At 48.2% G+C, this 19,301-nt stretch overlaps 7 protein-coding genes across 7 annotated transcripts; 1 reads left to right on the top strand and 6 right to left on the bottom strand.

Moving 5' to 3' along the window:
• Nucleotides 1-676: 676 nt before the first annotated feature.
• Nucleotides 677-1,583, top strand: Pmar_PMAR000404 (conserved hypothetical protein). Its single transcript, XM_002776503.1, has 4 exons — nt 677-815; nt 991-1,025; nt 1,071-1,258; nt 1,310-1,583. Exons 1-4 carry the CDS (start codon nt 684-686, stop codon nt 1,351-1,353), a joined length of 399 nt encoding a protein of 132 aa, XP_002776549.1. The 5' UTR covers nt 677-683; the 3' UTR covers nt 1,354-1,583.
• A 3,991-nt stretch (nt 1,584-5,574) lies between these two features.
• On the bottom strand, nt 5,575-6,141 carry Pmar_PMAR000405 (hypothetical protein; the record flags this gene model as incomplete). The annotated part of the gene is made up of 4 exons (XM_002776504.1): nt 5,575-5,639; nt 5,721-5,788; nt 5,844-5,994; nt 6,051-6,141. 4 exons carry the CDS (start codon nt 6,139-6,141, stop codon nt 5,575-5,577), a joined length of 375 nt encoding a protein of 124 aa, XP_002776550.1.
• Nucleotides 6,142-7,572: 1,431 nt separating this feature from the next.
• Nucleotides 7,573-9,005, bottom strand: Pmar_PMAR000406 (hypothetical protein; the record flags this gene model as incomplete). The annotated part of the gene is made up of 8 exons (XM_002776505.1): nt 7,573-7,673; nt 7,904-8,013; nt 8,080-8,200; nt 8,245-8,345; nt 8,436-8,496; nt 8,549-8,616; nt 8,678-8,828; nt 8,909-9,005. The coding sequence occupies 8 exons, from the start codon at nt 9,003-9,005 to the stop codon at nt 7,573-7,575; spliced, it is 810 nt and encodes a 269-aa protein (XP_002776551.1).
• A 762-nt stretch (nt 9,006-9,767) lies between these two features.
• Nucleotides 9,768-10,745, bottom strand: Pmar_PMAR000407 (thioredoxin, putative; the record flags this gene model as incomplete). Its single annotated transcript, XM_002776506.1, has 6 exons — nt 9,768-9,857; nt 9,911-9,987; nt 10,035-10,122; nt 10,171-10,287; nt 10,445-10,511; nt 10,648-10,745. 6 exons carry the CDS (start codon nt 10,743-10,745, stop codon nt 9,768-9,770), a joined length of 537 nt encoding a protein of 178 aa, XP_002776552.1.
• Nucleotides 10,746-11,009: 264 nt separating this feature from the next.
• Nucleotides 11,010-12,564, bottom strand: Pmar_PMAR000408 (hypothetical protein). Its single transcript, XM_002776507.1, has 4 exons — nt 12,435-12,564; nt 12,281-12,354; nt 12,086-12,232; nt 11,010-12,031 (listed from the first exon to the last, which is right to left on the bottom strand). Exons 1-4 carry the CDS (start codon nt 12,558-12,560, stop codon nt 11,944-11,946), a joined length of 435 nt encoding a protein of 144 aa, XP_002776553.1. The 5' UTR covers nt 12,561-12,564; the 3' UTR covers nt 11,010-11,943.
• Nucleotides 12,565-13,469: 905 nt separating this feature from the next.
• Nucleotides 13,470-17,204, bottom strand: Pmar_PMAR000409 (hypothetical protein; the record flags this gene model as incomplete). The annotated part of the gene is made up of 16 exons (XM_002776508.1): nt 13,470-13,556; nt 13,615-13,773; nt 13,824-13,961; nt 14,007-14,148; nt 14,193-14,407; nt 14,982-15,167; nt 15,222-15,284; nt 15,392-15,504; nt 15,549-15,673; nt 16,253-16,345; nt 16,395-16,480; nt 16,521-16,607; nt 16,653-16,797; nt 16,851-16,925; nt 16,971-17,093; nt 17,143-17,204. The coding sequence occupies 16 exons, from the start codon at nt 17,202-17,204 to the stop codon at nt 13,470-13,472; spliced, it is 1,899 nt and encodes a 632-aa protein (XP_002776554.1).
• A 992-nt stretch (nt 17,205-18,196) lies between these two features.
• Pmar_PMAR000410 (hypothetical protein) lies at nt 18,197-18,937 on the bottom strand (the record flags this gene model as incomplete). The annotated part of the gene is made up of 4 exons (XM_002776509.1): nt 18,197-18,299; nt 18,339-18,417; nt 18,506-18,656; nt 18,704-18,937. The coding sequence occupies 4 exons, from the start codon at nt 18,935-18,937 to the stop codon at nt 18,197-18,199; spliced, it is 567 nt and encodes a 188-aa protein (XP_002776555.1).
• Between the last annotated feature and the right edge of the window lie 364 nt (nt 18,938-19,301).

Raw genomic sequence — 19,301 nt, forward strand, 5'->3', positions numbered from 1 at the left:
CCCCACAGGCCTGGCGAGGTCATGACCAACAAGGTCCTCCTGCGTTCCTTGCCTAAGGGAAGTGACACCGAGAGTGCCACTCCAGATAGTCCTAGAAGTGACACCTATGATGAGAACAGGGCTATGGAGTATAAATGGTTTGAGGAAGGAGGCAACTGGTGGTATGTAGACAGTAACGTTGACCGAAGATGGCATTTTTTTGGTAAATGGGCCGATTATGATGATGACAACACTGATGGCGGTAGTGACAGACAGTCTCCAGAATGGACTGGTCATTGGCAAGCTACGGCAACCTCCCTACCTGATTGCAAATCGGCGAACTCTTATACCAGTACCCCATCTGGATGATGAAGTTTTTGAGCTGCACTAACGTTAATAACGCTCTTCCCCCTCCTCAGGGAGTCTGTTCTGCTGCTGCTGCTGCTATTAGTAAGATTGATAATAATGATCTCTATAGTGAATAAGAAGTTGGTTGTATTATGTTGATGATAGGCTGCTAGCATGGGGATAATAATTACTATGAAACTGTGGTGAATCGTTCCAGTGCAATACCCCCTAGTTACGAGCAGGATCAGATGGATTGCGAGGAAAAGGTTTTTCTCAATGACATTGAGTCAATGTTATAGGATCTAACAGCTCTCTATATAGAGTGCACTGCCTTGATAGTTTTCCCAGTATTTCGCATGGCTGTCATCACAGTCCAAGTACCCTCTGGAGCCTCACCTGGGAGCACTATTCAGATTGTTGATCCTGGTACAGGGACTCCCCTGCAGGTTCAAGTCCCACAAGGTGTGTATTCTGGCCAGACATTCCAGGTGAGGCAAACGCCTCGTGTTTGTACCACTCTTTGCGTACTTCAACAACCCTGGGCCGAGTCGTTCACGCGGCAGCTCTCTAGAGCCGCCTTTACTCGGACTTAGCTGCTGGGCGGGCTGGACCGCTGTTGCCAAACTTCGCTGTACTATCCGATATTGCAGTCATGTATCTCAGGTCCAGACCCCAGGGGCTACAGGAGCGGCTCCTACGTAAGGTGATGGCAACAGGGCTCCAACAGGTATGATATACCTCAGATACAGCCCTCCTCCCAGTAACATACCGTATGCTGATGGCAACACTTCTTATGGTGGTTATAATACTGGCTCGCAGCCTCCACCATATGCACAGCCGTACAATGCTCCTCCTCAGCAAGTCATCTATACCACTAGCTCACCTAATCACGGAAAGAACTCTGATGATACCTGCTGTGCATTCCTATTGGGTAAGCAGTAGTACTACACGCTGTAGTCATTAGCCTCTTCCTCCACCTCAGGTGCATGTGCTTGCTGTACACTATGCTGTTTGTTGGATGATTAGATATGGCTTTGGACGTCCCTTCTAATACTTTTACTACGGCCCATGGCTTTTATATGTTCCCTGGTCCTCAGTAGGATCTTAAAGCCTCACTGACTCGGTAGTGAAGGAAGACTTTCCGTATCACTACTGTGTACTATTGAGCCTCCTTTGCTGATACACGTCGTGCCGTTGAGTATCTGTCCAAGCTGATTATACTTTGAATATATTCACTCTAGTACTACATCATAGCCATCAGCTTAAGAGTTGTGTTGCTCCTAAATCCTCGACGGGGAAAGCAGTTGTACCCTCACCATGCGCAGTTACTCGTCAGAGGGTCCTTCAGAACAATCCTTACCAAGGGGGTCGAAAGGAGTACCATCTGAGTCGCCTATAGCTTATGCAAGGGTATGTCAATAGCTACTGATGCTGCTGTTGCTAGTGGGTGCAATTGTGAAGCTAGGTACTCATCCATCAGGGTACTGTTGGTTCTATACTTGGTCGAGGAGGTAGGACGATTAGGGACTTAGCTGTGAGGACCCACACAAGATTGAGAATGTCGGAGGTATTGTACCCTAGTCTTGCACAATGTGAATAGAATTATGAACATGGGCTGCTAGATGAGCACCGCAGCATATGATGGCGCTAGAGTTGTGACACTATCTGGAGGGCTGCAGTATGTTCTAGTAGCAGTCGAGGAGGTAGCTCTAACTTGGGTATTGACTCGTCTGGTGCTTTCTCGGTAGATATGCAGGAAGTGTTTCGCTGCAGAAGGCTGCCATCCCGTCACTGAACTGAGTAGAATACCAGTCGAGTTCGGTGGGCGGATGGATGTGGTCCGTTCACCTCCATCACAACATGAAGTTGTCCAACGCAGAGAGCCTCCCTATGGCTACTTCCTCATAAGATTACTAGTCGGCTTTGGCGATTGCTGCTGCTGTTGCTGGAGTGTCCTTCTCGGTAGATCCCCGACACTTCCGTCCCATGCATCCTGGGGCCACGTGGAGCCTCCCACAAGGAGATGTGTCTGAGATCACAGTCGAGGATATCGGTCATATCCACCACCTACTTCTGATTACCATAGTTCCTCGCCTGGTTCAGATATCACCGCGAGATGCCAGTGGGATCGAGCGGTTGGTGGAGGTCACTGGCTCGACCATGCAGGTGCTGCTGGGTGTGAGGGAGGTCATAACGGCAACTCAACAAGACCGCCACATACGGTGAATTGAGCACCCGAAAGGTTGCTGAGTCTACCTATGGCATGCTGCAGATCATCCATGTGGCCTAGCATGATCCCTGAGAGTAGACTCAATGTGCTATCGGATGTCTCAGTAGTGGTATGGACACGGTACTGGCAGCGATGGTATCATCAGGTGGACATCCATGTCGAGCTAACTCAAAGCTCACCAGAAAGATCTCGACGATGCTTGGTAGCATTGGAATCGGGCTTCGTATGGTGGCAGCTGTTGTTTCAGGCGGAGCGATGCCGCGACTTGGATGTTGGCTGCAGGGAGGCATTCAAGGCCGACTCGACGATATTTACGTTGAGTGGTCCGTCTCTGAAAAAAAATTAGCTGTTAGCTACACTCGCTGTGTGACCAGGGCCTATAGCAGCTGTACACGCCTGTCTGGGGAGGCTGGTTGAAGAACAGCTCTTGAATTTGCATACCGCACTGCCTCGTGTTCAACTCGAGCGTCATCATCCCCTTTTTGAAGTAGTACGATGGTCTTTTACGTGGGTGTCCTTTGTGATGTCAGGCAGCTCTATCGGAACGGTCAAAGTCAAGCTCGAATTAAAAACGGTTACTCTCAACTTACCAGCTCCGTTACCTTTCACATAGTGGAAAAGGACTCGGCAGCCACAAGTGAGTCATCAGCGACAATATTGAGGGCGCACACTCTTCCTCAAGTGTCGACGATCTGCAGCATGCGGCATGATATGGCCCAGTCTTATCCAACTATAGCTGACTTGTGTTTCCCTAGTTGGAGGGAGGGTTCATCGAACGCAGAGTGAAGTACTTGAATGCGCATGAATCATTCCGAGTGGCAATCTTGATGAAAGAAGTTTGAATCCTCCGCTCGGTAGGCGAACCTTAGCTGTAGCTAGTACGACTCATGGCACCTATCAAGGTGACCCATCGCGTAGAGTTATTCGATTGGCCATCTTGTTCTCCGGGTCACTCTACTAGAGGAAACATGGATGTGGAAGATGTACCAACTAGGATACTGCGACTGATATCAGCTATGGTCACCTGAAGGTTCGGGGTGAGCCTCGATAGGAGGCTAGACGGGAGCTCAACCAGTTTCTTATCACGTCATGTGGTGCCCTCGCAACACACAGAGGCAGTGGACCAAGCAGCAAATAACTCGAGAATTAAGGGTTCGGCTCCCCCCCCCCCCCCAAATTTTCCGCTGGTATTTTAGTTGCCGAGCTGACTTGCACGTGGTTAGTCGTAAGACCAGAACGGTCTAACTCTCTTGGAATATATGGAGGTTTTCATGCTGACCCGAACTATCTCCTACGTGAGGAAGGCTCCCAACTTGCCAGGGTGACTTGTAGACGCCGTTGGGAAGGATGGAGGAACTCTGACCAATTCTGCCTGGGCTGAAAATTCCCGGAATTCTCACAATGTGTTCAAGAACGACTTCGATGATTTTGTCAGTTTTGTCCTTTCTCAATATCCCCTCGACTTCCCACACAACAAGAGTGGTCCATAGGAGATGATGAAATTTACTTCATACTCCACGTACACACTGCTGTCGACTGTATGTCAATGGCATGAGTGTTATAATCTCATCTAAACTACTTCGAGAACACTAATTATGCTTAGCTTGCTGAGTGAATTATATGTACACCGATAAAGGAGGAAGTCAATAGCGTCGTGGCATAAAGCTGTTGTATCGGCCACGCGACAGCTTCGTGAACCTGGATGAAGGCCAGAGGCACGAATAACTGCACGGCGCCCAACGCTTCCATCTGAACAGGAGAATGAGCAGAGCTCAATACGTGAACGTCACTTACGCAAAATAGCTTGCAGCTAGAAGAGCAATGGTTGCCACGACGATTACAAACTTGCTCCCATCGCTGCCTGCGAACTCTTCCGATGACGAGACTCCAGATCCCTGCAACAAGCGCATGATGCCTCTCTTACGACGGTCCTAGGAACTAACCCGGTCTCGCGACTCGAATATGCGGTTGCTGCAAGGCCTGTCAGAATCAGATGGCCAGGTTTGGTCCGCGCTGTTGAGCACTGCCACTCACTTGGAGCCCGAGGTCTCCCATCCATCGTTGCATATGCAAGATTCCTCGGCCGGAGACCATGTGCCGTGTTCACCACAATCGGTAAATCCTGAAAGCAGCCCATTGACTCCATCGCGGAGTAATTCCATGAGTCTCCATCAGATGCACCTGATAGCGACAGCTCACCAGTCTTAGGATTTCCTGCTTCCTTGTCGATTATGTCATCGGCGGGTGATGAAGTCGTGGGGGTAAGGGCTGAAGGTTTTGCTTGCGTTGCCGAGGTGAATCCTGTCGTCAGTGGTTGCCGAGGACAAATACACCGAGTAGAGGAAGTTGGCTCATAAACGTTCGAACTTTGAGACGGCGTTGCTTGCAAGGCAGTGAGCGAGGTTGTTTTAGCCCTCGTAGTAGTTGCGCTAGTGTTCGTCGACGAAATAGTTGTTGTAGTAGTAGTTGTAGTGGTGGTCGTGGTTTGGAGGTTGAGCCACTGAATCCAGCTCACGAATGTCGGTAAGACCAGCACAGACCGATCGGGGCAAGCTCTGAATAAAAGATCAAGATGGAACAATGCAGAGGTGAATCGGAGGTGAAACCGAACATTGGAATGATTCATACTCATCCTCCTTAGCTCACCTCTTGGTTAAGCTCGTATCGTAGGGTGATTCTCGGTAGAATCCCGGCATACACCAACAAGCTTGACGTTTAGCGTACCAGTTGAAGGGACACCACTCAGGTGGACTTTCATCGGGATACCCTGAGACGGGTTGCTACAGTGGTTTGCCAAGAGCCAGAAGAGCGTTAGTAGTACAGAAGAGAGCATTGAACTGGGGATGGGTCGATAGGCAGCTCGCGTTGAGAGGTGGACCGTAAGGAGGTAAGGCCAACACCGAACGCCTCCTTCTGTAGCATCTGCGAGCAACGTGATGACAGCGTGATCATTCACCCCGCATCCGCAGTTAACAGAAGTGATCCGGAACGTCATGTTGAATCGGTGATTTTCCATCTTACAGCCAATCACGATTCCTCATCCCGTGATCGTTACCCTTGTCGTTCGGGTCAAATACGCAATCTGTGTGGAATAATGTGGACAGTGATGGCGAATAACAAGGAGGCGTCTAGCAATTTGAAAGGTCACTGAGCGAGAACTCACAGTATTCTCTGGGAAGTGACTTGTAACCATCATCGTCTTGATGCTTCTCGTGGATTCTCACACAAAACCTACATTGGAACATAAACGATGATAATGAGAGAAACTGCAGGATGAAGAACTCACTGTTTTATCGCTTTTTTCCGGGCACCATATATCTCTGCATCCTGCCACTTCCCGTAGCATTCAGAACGACCATCCATCCTCACGACACCGTTCCCATTCGCGAAAAAATCGTAATTGATGCCGCTAGAGGCAGCAATGAGCTTCGGTTCCCCTGAAATGACGAGAATAATAACTACAACAACCATTAACATCTCCATTAGCTCTTACATGCTTTCTTATCTTGGTCCGGCCGTTTCAATCCTGCAAGCACAGGGCGGATATAGACGATGACCACGATGGATACCACACTGCGGCACATCATTACTGCTATAAAGTCAACTACGTGAACCCATTCGAGAAACTCATGAAGGCTGGATATTGAGGATTGTTTGAGCAGGAACTCCTTCATTACTGGCCGTTTCGACAACGGTTTCCTGCCATCTATGCGAAACGACTGAGGCTGATGAGCGCACACCCAGTTCTTCTATCTACAAGCGGTAGCCCAGGGACGCATCTTGTGCTAGAATGGATGCTCTAAAGGGCCTTGATTAGTTCCATTTAACCGTCAAGACGGACACGGATCAACATGCCCAGTGAACCTATCACGTTCGATCACGCACCGCTCCCTACGTCACTAGCAGAATAAGTCAACTCTACAGGCTGAGAGAGCCTACGCGTAACTCGATCGAGATGTCATTCATGCCGCTTTGATGAGGAGTATCACTTCAGCTGAATTCTCGTACATTCATATCCCATGAAGTCATCCCATGAACTCGCGCGTAATGACGTGGTAGCGGGTGCTTACGAATGCTTTCACGAGCCCTGTTGTATCATTGCTGACCTATCAATTCCGAGACCGTCTCATTCGCAGTTGAGAATTACATACACGTCAATGATTTCAATATCAATAATCACTGAAGGTAGTTTCGACTTGAGTGTCTCTCCCAAGAGTCTCATGTTCAGTGACCTCCCCCGCAACTACAAACTCAACCGCTGATGCCATATTCTAGTAATGAAGTTTACTTCATACTTTCGGAAAAGACGTACTCCATTGCATAGTATATCACTCAAAACCAGTACATCAGTGCCCGAACAGGGTACTCCTGACGTTACGGAGAGATGTAGACAATAGCCAATTATATAATCTGGACCAGCTGATCCACTTGAGCGACTTAAAATCGACCCGGAGCGAAACTCCGAGATCTTGAGTGAGAGGACAAACTGGTTGGACACTTCCAACAATACGGAGACATGCGGATATTACCCACTCGCAGATACCTCCACCTGAAAGAGCGTAAGATGAAGTCGCTTCAGATGAGACTAATCAATATAATCCTACGTAAAATAAGCAACGGTCAAAATGATCAGGGCTATCAAGATGACAACCAAGACCACACCTCCACCCCCGCTCGAGCTTTCCGAGGAAGCAGAGAGAGCCAAGCCGCCAATTTTCTTACTACAAGGTCGCCTGAAACAACGGGATAACATCTTCAGTCAACGATCTTCTTCATGCGACAATAGTCAACGCTGGACAATTGAACCTACTGAAGGGGAGCTGTTTCCCATCCTTCGTTGCAAACACAGCTTCCATTGACTCTGGACCAAGAACCGTTATCGCCACAATCCACAACATCTGATGAAACTACAGCTGACAGTGTGCTCATTATGAAGACTAAAACCTAGAGTGGTGTAAGACTCACCTGGAACAACCGGTGTAGTAGTGAACGTATTGTCTCGCTTGACACCGTCATTATCCACTGAATTTGATGTTGTCGCCTGCGAAGTTGACGAAGAGGGAAGAGTACTGAGAATAGCCGATGTAGTCGAGAATACAGCAGGTAGCAAAGGCTTCTGCGAAGGACAAATACACTTTGGCGAGGTGGCGATGCTAGCAGAGACCGTAGAGGAAATTGCTAGTTTAGTGGTAGCTACGGTCGTAGTCCTGGCAATCACCGTAGTTCTTAGCATGGCCGGGGTTGTTTCTCGGACAGCTGCAACCGCAGTGGTACTAGCGGACATAATCACGCTACTGCTGGCAGCCTTGGTCGTAGTAGTGGCGACCGTCGTAGACGAGGACGTACTTGTGGTGGACGTTTTAGTGGTAGTCGTGGTAGTAGTGGCCTGGAACTCGATCCACTCCCGTCTCCGGACGAACTGCGGAACTATGAAGATGGCCTTCTCAGGACACCCTCTGAGAGAAACCAGTTGCAATGGGTAGAAACTTTAGACTCAGTCGATGATCGAAAGTCTCCCTCACCTCTTATTCAAGCTGGTGTCGTAAGGGGACTCACGGTAGAAACCAGGCATACACCAGCACACTTGTCTTTTCGCGTACCAGTTATAGGGACACCACGGTGGAGGACTATTATCAGGATACCCTGAAGCGAGCGAATCCTATAGCAAGCCTCGAAGGTCGACTCACATGATACAGCACGCCACGCCCTGTTGCCTTTGACACAGCTTTCATTGACAGGCGGTCCATGAGGGGGGAGTAGGACAAAGCTTGGCTCCTGTTCATAACACCTGACACAGGTCCAAGGGTGCAATGCTTATCAATGGCAAGTAATTGTCATATACAAGAGAACAGCTCGCAGGACATGATATAAAGCTTACAGCCAATCTCTATTCTTCCGACCGTGATCGTTGCCAACATCATTAGGATCGAGTAGACAATCTGCGAAGGAGGATGGGATGAAAAGCGCTTCACTTCACCAGGAGCAACTCACCGTATTGGTTGTAGAGTTTTGTGTAACCATCATCGTCCTGATGTTTCTCATGAAGACGAATACAAAACCTGCGCGGAATTGTAAATTCGAAGCACCGACTGAGATGTTTAATAGCTTGAAATGACTCACTGTTTGATAGTCTTCTTACGAGCACCGTAAATCTCTGCGTCTTTCCATTTTCCATCGCACTCAGGTTTACCATTGTCTTTAACCCGTCCACGCCCATTGGCGTAGTGTCTGTAGTTCACATTTTCTGACTCGGCTTCAACTCTTGGGCGCCCTGAAGTACAAAAAGCCAAATAGATCTGTAAGGACACCTCAAAAAGCCAGCCAAAGACTAGCCTGGTAAGTTCAACTTACATGCATTCTTGTCTTGACCAGGACGCTTAAGCCCAGCCGTAACAACGGAGGACAGTGAAATGACAATAGCGGCGAACTTGAAGGTGATACAGAGCATGTAGACTTGCAGGTAATTTAACTATGTGGTATTCCCTTCTCTCCATGGACTCTGTACCGCACACAAGTTATAACTATTTCCTGTTGCTCTAACTCACATGCCAGCCGTTTCGTCCCCAACAACTCAGCCGTTTCAACTTCAGCCGTTTCATGCACCACAGATGCAACTCTAACCCTGGGTGTAAGCTGTAGGGGGACGCCGCTACGTCCCTTTAAGATTTATCTCAAAAGCATTGAGCATATCATACGTGAGCACAAGGGTTTCGATGACGCTGGTGAACCCGTCAGCGTAGTGATGTTGGTTCTCCGTGGTGAGATACTCTCATACCCTGTGTTTCTAGTTAGTCTCGTGTTCCTCAAAGATCGTCTGTGGGGGAACGGAGGGAACACATGCGGACTTTTAAGAGCTCAATGTCTGTTTCTTGTCAAACTCGGCCAAGTTATCCCTAGCTAGGAAGCGCATGTGCATTACCCTGTAGGTTTTTGACGATTACGATGGAGCGGATGAGAGGAGAGTGAAAACACACAGACGTCTCCTAGGAGAACGAATCTCGCTATTCTGATGGCTTCATCAGATTCAACGTCACCGAAAACTCTCTTTCGCTCACGCTTGATCGACGCAACTCTTAATGACTGCGCATTTTCTACTAACCCTGAAGTACTCTTTTTACGTCGAACACGACACCAAAATTGTGGAACTGCGAGTAATAACACTCGTTATGGTGAACAAAGGTTCATCACAAGGATTTTGAGAAGTAAACATTTACCAACGATCAACAGCTGCTTCGCCGTACTTCTCGATATCAGCGCCAGCATCAAACACCTTCACTGTTCTACGGTTCTTACTGAGGACCTACGAATGATATAACGTAGCATGTGACCGGAAGAGTAATTCAGAAGCCTCACCACAAGCGTCGGGATACCAGCCTTTCGCTGAGAGTCGCTAATTCCAATGTCTTCCATCTCCTTCTTAGCGCACACTCCTACCATTCACAGTATCATCCACTGAGCGATGATTGATGCAACTCACCATATTCTTTCTTTAACGTAGCACGAGTACGTTTGTCATTGAAAGGAACCCTCAGCCAATCAGGCATGTCATTCCGATGATAAGCAATCTGCAATGACTATAATACAAACCACAACAAGCTTGATCCTCGGCTCACCTGCTCGTTCTCAGACTTGTCGCTAGACACGAATATGATTTCCAACTTATCGGGATTCTTGGCTCTTACATCCTGGACAGAGCAAAGGAAGCAATTCTCCAATTCTCTCAATAGCGACTGAGTAGAACAGTCCAACGGTACGTTCCTTCACTGTGCGCGTAAAATCGTTCAAAATTGCAATGTAATTACAAAGCTAGTGGACGCTGCACCAGTATGTGGATGCCGATCGATACTGGGTACACTAGAAGTCGAAAATTCACAAGGGTCATCTCACCTCATAGAACTTCTTAACAGTTGGAGTGAAGGCTGTGCAATCGGGGCACCAATGAGCAGCAAAATACCTGGGAGAACCGTCAGGTGAGTCCAAACGACGACGAGTATTCTCTAAATACTCGTCGTTGTTTGGAATACTATTCAGACGCTGATTATCCCATGTGAACATGAGCTTAGAAAAGCATCGTTTTCGAGAGGACGTACAGCGCAACGATATCCTTCTTAAGCAGCACTTCATCAGCACGAACAACAGTGCCATCCTGTTTGAGGAGGGTTTTACCGGCTAATAACGACGCGGACATAACCATTTTTACTAAACAAGTCTAAGTCTTAACAACACCTATAATCCGAATTCAACAGCTCGACACAAAAACTGTCCCTTTGCCAACTTTCTTTTGTCGGTTGAAGTTCAGTTGTTCATAGACATGGATTGATCATGTACCTCGTTGACTGTCACTATTCCAGAACCATGGTATGCATTTCTACCAGGCCCTTCTGATACTGTGCAATATGATTGGGTCATTCGTCCAACTACCAACAACACAACAACACTTCTGCATAATGCTGTCAGTCCGACCGTCGACAGTTATATCAGCAACAAGCAGCGACAAGCTGGATATAACTGACCGTAGAGGAGTATTAACTGACCAAACAAGAGCTAGGGTTGAGTTCTGAGCTCACTACATGATATGCGTTAACATCAAGCAATAAACTGGTGCACCTCAAGGTCAAACAACAGCAACAATAGAGGAAAATGGTGCTGATAAAAGTCTTGTAAAAATTACATAGCACTTACATCTCAAGACAACGTATATGGTAAACGATACCGCGCGACCCATACAGATCGTGCAGCAAGCAATAGACAAGCAAAAACGGGTCCGACACGCAGCTTCAGTAGTTGGACCACAGCAATACCGAAGTAAGACAGAGCATCTATATTCCCCGACCGACAACTCCACAGCAAACTTCTTCTGGCCTCATCTTGTGTAGGAGGCCCAACCTATGTGGTACAGAAACCAGCTATAGGTAGTCGAACCAGAGAGGAGATACGTCGGGTTATAATGGAGCATGAGGGTATGAACAAACCTCACTCGGGAGATGGGGATACTGCGAACTCTCCCCATCAACCGAGTAGCCAAGATTACGACATACGCGCATGACGATTCCCAACGACACCACGTCTATGCGATGCTGATAGTATCAGTGGTAATAGAGAGTTGTGAATAAACCCACGTTACAAAACGCCATGTGTCGGGAACCCTACATAAGGCACATAAGGCGACGAGATGAGCAGCAACAGTACTCATAACGAAGACAGAAAAAGTGTAACGCTACGAAACCTCAAAAAAGAGAACATGTGATATACCCATGATGATGATCACGGTGGGAGATGAGCAGTGCTTTGCCAAAAATATTGATACTGGTTCGAATGAGACTTCCACAGTACATACAATTACAGCAGTAGCACTACACTCTAGTATCTATGATCACCACGTTAGTCTAATCACCGACTTCAACAGAGTCCAATCCTTCCACAGTGGAAGCTGATGGGCTCACATCATTCAAGTACTTCGAAATTCGTAGCGCGCTGAGAAGGAATGCATCATAGACAACGTAATCGAATAACTCCTCAGTGCCTTACCTATCGCAGCTCTCCACTCTTGACGATGCCGTGTCGCGATTGGACTTAGCACAGCGGCTGTCAATCGGCAAAGTCAACAACCTAGGCAACGCGGAGCTCTCCTCAACATGAATGACTTCCTTCCGAACGAGCTCCCTGTTGCCATACCTATATTAACAACGCTAAGATACATAACCAATCGAGGATTCCCATTACACAGGCTGGTCTTCCGGATGACCCAGAAGGTAGTTGCTCGCTATCCCAGCACTCGCTTCTTTAGGCTGTAGGACCTGCAGTCATGATGACACTCGACCGACCCTTAACACAAACAGGAGATATACACGACGACTGGCCCTGAACCCCGTATCACTAGTTTCCGTAAATTGCAGGGCGAATACATATGGGAGTTGTGCGCGAGCTTTATCGCACGATCGCGGAGATTCTGAGGGCTACTCTCTGAACTCGCCTTCCGCGGTGCCCATCGAGACCTTCTCATTGATACTAGGAAACTACGACAACAGAAGATCTACTTCACCAGCAGTGATAACCAAACAAGGGGGGGGGGGAATTATATGAAACTTGACGTCACTCTTAAAAATTCGTGAATCAAGAATTTCCGTAACTAGCCATACTAGGAGTAGAATACTGCTGCAACTGATACAGTAGGCAACGCTGCTGTGTATAGACAGATGGTAGTTATAGTGCAGATGCTCACCATCGGACTGTAACGACGAACCACTGTAGCAGCGCTCGCTGCACCAATGAGTTCGACGATGGAATTCTGCGTATAATGGAGTAAACAAAGACGGCGACTGAATGGAGAGAATTCGGAAGCACAATGTGGTATTTCAGACTAGTAAAAAATCAAATAGAACAACGATACGACTAGTTTGCACGGTCGGACCGGTTTAAGCATAGACTCTCATCTCTTCCGCAGTTTGCTGTCGAGATGAACCATAAAAGCCGATTATAGGCGACGATCTTGACTATGATAATTACGACGACTACATTGTAGTAATATAAACGCTAGTTTATCAATCCTACAGCAAAGAAGGGGAATAAAATGAGAGATTTCATCAGCAGAAGCACCACCATAAAGAATGTCCGCAGTCAACCTCAATAAAAGTCGTTGCTATTGAGCTGTCTGCGATACGAGCACAATGTGATGGTTCCCGAACGGAGGAAGGGGGGCACAGATTGCCACCCGATCCATGATGGGAACTAAAGGTCGTCTCGCTAGTCACAACGGACACAGCGGGACGACAACGACTTTCATTTTTCTGAATATCGAAATTTGTTACATAGATTATAATAGGTACAATAATTGCTATTTCTGTATAAGTCATCACTGTTGCTGATAAACGACCGAACAGCAACAACGAACGTAGACTACGAAGATTGCTTTTCACAGATCAGCAGAATAATCACTTTGCAACTGCCAGTGCTCTCCATCGAAGGAAACGTCTACTGGGCTGTTGAACATGAATAAGTCCTGAGAAAAACCACACCGCCGAGTGAAAACTTCCACAAGGAGCTCTTCAATGCCTTACTTGAAAGGCCTCTCGAAGAATCGTGAGTTCTCGAATGAGAGTTTTACAACTTGGAGCGCTGACCAATTTGACGCTTTTGGGAAGGCAATGGTACGTGGAGGCAGCGGCCGCTTTCAAGCACGCTTGCCGTTCTTTCACAGAGTCTCCTATCGAAATCAACTAAATAGAGTACATCAAGAAGCGGGGTTGGTTTCGATGTTCATACTCACCTGAGAGGGTTTGAACTCGATCCACAAAAGAGCGAAAGCTAGTAATTTCCACAACGATGAAGTGTCCGCATATTGATCCTCGGGGTACTGCTCCTCATACGTAGTTCGAGCTGATATAATGCGACACTGTCGCAGGACCTGTGAAGGGTAGTAGTGAGTTACTAGAATAGCCCATGAAGTAACCTTAGTCAGAGAGGGAAAGTAGGTTTGGGCGCTATACTCTACCCATCCCTCCTCAGAGTTGGTCACGATGACGACTGTCCCCACTTGGAGACAGCATTTGAGTAATTCTTCCACAACTCGAGCCAGCTCTTGCAACTCGTTCCTGATACACCAATAACCAACTTGCTCAGTTATCCACAGTGTTACCAGAGCTCCATCGTCATCACTGGTCGCGAGCAAATAACAAAGCTTGGAAAGAGTGTATCGTCCCAATCAAAGACGGTGACACCCGAGGCGCCTGCCCTACTCATAATTTTACGAATGCGCATTGCACATCCCTGAGCTCTCTGCTGCAGGGTCCGCCTATACGACGTTCTGCGGCTGCTTAGAATTTCGAGCATTGATACGCGTCTGATTAAAGTCTGACACAAGTCAACTTCACCATCCAGTGGCTGTAGTCCACCCAAAACTTTCTGTATAAGATTCCTACACCTTTGCGACAAACTCCTGCCAAGACGTACACGAGAGAAACAGGGTTGTAGAGCTAGAAGAGAAACGAAGGTTTTGCGCCGGCCTCTTTTGGGAAGAAATGTCTTCACCGGGGATCGAACCCGGGCAAGATACATTTCAACCAGTAAGACGACAAAGGAAATATGCGGATCACGATGGCTTTGGCTCAGGCGTCAAGATCAACGAGTGATCCGGACACCATGTGGTTGATCTGTGGTCCACAGACTGTGGATCAGGATCCGCATACCGACCCAGTTAGCGACCCTCAGCTGCTTCTCTAACTACACTCATATAACCTCTGTGTGTTGCAACGCAGCTCAGTGGCCGATCAGGCGAATTCATACTCAAGTGCTCGAACAATAGTACATTACCACAGATCACAAGGGGCGGAACATGCATTATCAGGTCAATGGGATCAAAAAAGTGATACATGTCAGCTGAACTAAGTCAGCTCCTTTGCTCATCGTCCCCAGCCATCGGTCGCACCAGGAGATACTCATACTCAGCAGCTATCTCTGCCGGCGCATCAGGGTCGAGCTCAGCTTCAGTAACCCCGCTGTGACCAAGAACCACCCAGGGCTGCTCACGCACTGAGCATTCCCTCAAGTGAGCTTCCTTCATCATAAATTTCTTAATTTGACTCAGGAGGCGACCCTTGGGGAACATATTCACCTAATGAGGAGCCCAATTGACCCTGTATAGATGGTCCTGTCTTTGTATTGCTACCCGAGTTCTATAAGCTTTCCCTCCTAACTGAACCCTAATATCAACATCGACGAAGTAGTCCGCCTGACAGCGCCGAGAAAACCGGTGTTCGTGACACAAAGTAACTTCTTCAACGTGCCAAGCGTGTTCAGTACGCTACGACATTCCGGAGCTCATCAGCGGAAACCTACTGCTTGACTCTGTCGCCGTCTTTTTCTCCCCGTTATGCTCACAGAACGCCCAGTATTCGTCCCCACAGTTGGTGTTGATGCAACCACACAACGGCTCGTCGGTGCTTCAAAGACTAAACACTGAGATAGACTCTCGGAAATATAATTTGTTGTCTACTGTAATCATCTCGTCGCTTTGCAGGCGCTTCCTCAACTGCACTTGCTGACTTCTTTCCACCCTCCTCCAGCAGGTTGCCCTCTTCCTTAACATCCAAATCAGCAACAACATTATTGCATTTTTTGCTGCGACGACTTCGGTCGGCGTCACCAGAGAGCCTCTCCGCTGTAGGAGAAACCTCCAGCAGTGTGACGTTTCGAACCGTTTGCGGGGTCACATCACGTGAGCTATTATCATCAACCACCGACGCCTCAATGATGAGCCCACTAGAAGCTAATGACTTTGGATTCGAACAACCGTTATCAAACTGACGCTGAAGGTGATCGATTCGACTAAGCACAAGGTCAAGCTTGGTGTGGACTTTCCCCAACTCGGCGAGCATCATCAACGCCAGGGCATCTATCGTTTGGCCGCAGCCTCGATCCGCCATCAATGAGGCAGAAATAAACGCCGAGGAGACAACACGTAACTTGCTGAACTCAAGCGCCCACCTCTTGGAAAATTCCCCATGGTATAATGATCGGAGTCAGAAGTGCTGCCTACCCCAAACCTGGGCACGATGTGCAGGGGAATCAGCAGGCAAAAAAGAAGTACTGGCCGAAGATATGTTAAAAACGAGAACCGCGAAAAACTGCATCCGGTGGGAGCCGCCTGAAATCATGGAAAAAGTCATGTGAAAGAAACGTCAGGGTCGATGTTGTTACCCATTGACATACGAGTCAATACCATAAATCTTTCGAGTCTCTGAGGAGTAGCTCACCCGCTGAGCCTTCTTACACGAGTTGCTCTTTCTCAATCTAAATAGAGAATACTCAAGTCTGATACAATTGAATAGCGCCAACTCACATAGAGTTCGTACACGTATGTTGTCGTCGGCTATGAACCCTGTGGTGTATCTTCGCCATTTCAGCGTACGGTAAACCCGACGAAGTCTGCATAGAATTGACCTCCATATCAAACCAAGCCGTTTACCATGAGCATCCAGCTAAGAAAGCGTTCAGCAGCTCCCATCGCTACAGTGGACATACGTGCTACCGTCATAGACTGCGAGTTGGAGACCTAACACCAGCCCACAGTGACATATGACATGAACAGCTTAGTCACCTTATCTCCTTCAACAGGTCTCTTTCCATGCTTCAAAAAATATCCGACATAGGGACTGGATCGGCTAGCAGCTACAGCTGGCACCGCGAACTTCCGTGTAAATGACAGTAAGCAGTGCGACGATCGAGACCGGTGCTTCTGAGCTCTGCTACAGCAGCAAACAACGATCGAGCAACAGCTTGGATAGGTACTAGCTACAATGAACGTGGATGGAGTCGGTCATGACTATGGTTGGAGTAAATTGACCCCCCATTGGGAGTTAGCCGCTGAGCTCTGAGCACAAGGAGACTGTTGGGAGATTATAAGGCAGATGCCTACAATAACTTCGCAGAGTTCAACGGCACATCAAGTCGAGTAGCTGACAGGTTATCGTTCCGCTCGAACGGCAACGGGAACTGCTGCTTTTCCTTCAGTGCTGGAGAGTATCCTATCTCAAAGCACCTATTCACTCAGATGACCCAACGGTTGATCTTCACTATCAGAGACTTACTTCCGGAAGGTGAGACAGCCGTTGCTCTCAGGAGGTGCCGCAACATCCATTTGACTGAACATGGTACGTCAATCGTCGGCGATTAAACAAAACAATAAGGCGATAGCCAAAGTGGAAATCGACCGAGTACTGAGCATTTGAATGACAATTAAAATTGGAGCATTTCATCACTTAGTGAACCACACGTAAGCTCACCAGGGAAAATAAGGCGCTTTCCACGCCGATAACCATAGTCGGCGAGTGTCTCTGACACCCTCAACGTTGATCCCTCAGGAACTATCATATCCCTACCCTGGCGAATCGCCAGTGGCGATCGATCGTGATGGAAGTCACTGCATACCGTAACTTGAGCAAACTGTGAGGGTCGTATGTACCGATTCGCTTACTCCCTAATGCCTACCTTAAAAAGAGTCAGTTTTAGAGGAAGCGTGGTTCGTTGAACCTAAGCTGACGACACTCAACACAGATGATCGGCTTCTTGTGAAGCACCAGTGCAGTCCCGGAGAACTTCGGTATTTAAGCAGGGATGGTCGAAGCGTCGCGCGCAATTAAATACAGCAGCTGCGACGGACGAAGAACTCGGGCGTAACCATCCTACATGGTCATAGTGAACATGGCAAGTGATATCCTCACCAGCGAAGATCAGACTCTAGAGCTCCTAGTTATACATGCCGTTAAGTGATGGAACATGCACTACGGGAGATAGCCTACTCGAGTACGAGAGCCGTGGATCAGCTCTCTATGAGGTTTCGATCAGCAAGGTCTTCAGGACGAACCTAGGATGATCCCGATAAGCCACCTTTGGCCCTGAAGTGATACTCCCATTGCGTCGACAATGGTATAAAATCGCTACTATCGAGTCTGTTAGGGCGTGCTCGGAGCACCAATACTGTCCTTTAGAACATCGAGGACAAAGCCAGAAGCATTCATAGGCAATATGCCGAGAAAAAACCACCTGGAAACTACGCCGGGGCCTTAGTGGAAGCCAAGTTTCGTCATAGTATGATGAAGAGTGTAGCTAGTTCAACACCAGGCGAGGTCAGATACGAAAAACTCAGTCAACGTTGTGGCATGTTAGAAGATTCATACGCAACATGATACCATGCGCGGTCGGATGCTGGATGCCCTCTTCCATCTGAATCACAGATGGCACAAGACTGAACCGGAAAATATCCAAAGACTCACCACCGACTAACTCGGGGGTCTCCTCTTCGTCGTCGCCCTCACCTGTTCCTCTACGGAAATTCAGCAACCCCGACCATGCAGTCCGCACATCTGACATCAAGCCTATGGAGGCTGATGATACTAAAGACCACGTCTTCTGAGAGGAGTGGTATCACTGTCAGAACTCAGTGCAACTAACCTACTCGAGCTTCTCCTGCTGCCTTGAGAAGGGCAGCGTGACGGTTCATAGACACCCTTGCAGTGGTCGAGTCACCGCACAGAAGACAGGAGAGCTCCTCAGGTCCACAGTCAGCCCGCAGTGCTAGAAGGCACTGCGAGCACAACAGAGCCTATGGGAAGCAGTAAGCTCCTAGACAAGCAGATAGAGTTTACTCACTTCGCACACAGGACAACAGTAGAAGGTTGAGACCCCCTCAGAGGTAGCACACCGACAACAGCAGTTCCGTGCGTCACTATCAAGACCGAAGACGACCTCGGCTGCCGGACCAGATGGGTGCGAGAAACCCTTAGCGGGGGTCTGGGAGGTGGACGGATCATCGTCGTCGAAAGGGTTGCCAACATCTGGTATCTCCAAAAGAAACGGCGGAGCGGTGGAGGAGTCACTCGTCATAGAAATGGTAATGACAACTAAAGCAACAACGACAGAGAATAGAGGTCCTCGAATAGGGAGATGTATGGGACAAGGAGTGGATTTACACTCTACACAAGGCCTACTAGATGTAGAGGAAATATTTCAGCCGTTAGAACCGCTACGGGACCATAGCGAGAGTAGAGTTGAGCCGACCTCCATCACTGTTGTCATCGAAGGGAGCTTATCCTCCCACCAACTCGACTGTGATATCTACAACTCAACGATTCTGCTATCAACCACCTCGCCAGCTTACTTGTCTCCGAATCCTTTCCCTAACAGCAGCATCAGTGAGAGTGTCTGTTAGAGGTATTGTCGCTGGGACCTCCAACTTGGCATTGAGGTC

The sequence above is a fragment of the Perkinsus marinus genome (assembly GCF_000006405.1).
Source record: "Perkinsus marinus ATCC 50983 genomic scaffold scf_1104296953336, whole genome shotgun sequence".
In the NCBI taxonomy this organism is placed as follows: Eukaryota; Perkinsozoa; order Perkinsida; family Perkinsidae; genus Perkinsus; species Perkinsus marinus.

Coding starts and splice junctions, on each gene's coding strand:
- Pmar_PMAR000404 (XM_002776503.1), top strand. CDS start 684: ATGGCTGTCATCACAGTCCAAGTACCCTCTGGAGCCTCACCTGGGAGC. Junction 816..990: donor ATTCTGGCCAGACATTCCAG/GTGAGGCAAACG, acceptor CATGTATCTCAG/GTCCAGACCCCAGGGGCTAC. Junction 1,026..1,070: donor GCTACAGGAGCGGCTCCTAC/GTAAGGTGATGG, acceptor GATATACCTCAG/ATACAGCCCTCCTCCCAGTA.
- Pmar_PMAR000408 (XM_002776507.1), bottom strand. CDS start 12,560: ATGAGAAGGTCTCGATGGGCACCGCGGAAGGCGAGTTCAGAGAGTAGC. Junction 12,355..12,434: donor CCTGCAATTTACGGAAACTA/GTGATACGGGGT, acceptor TCATGACTGCAG/GTCCTACAGCCTAAAGAAGC. Junction 12,233..12,280: donor CATCCGGAAGACCAGCCTGT/GTAATGGGAATC, acceptor TTGTTAATATAG/GTATGGCAACAGGGAGCTCG.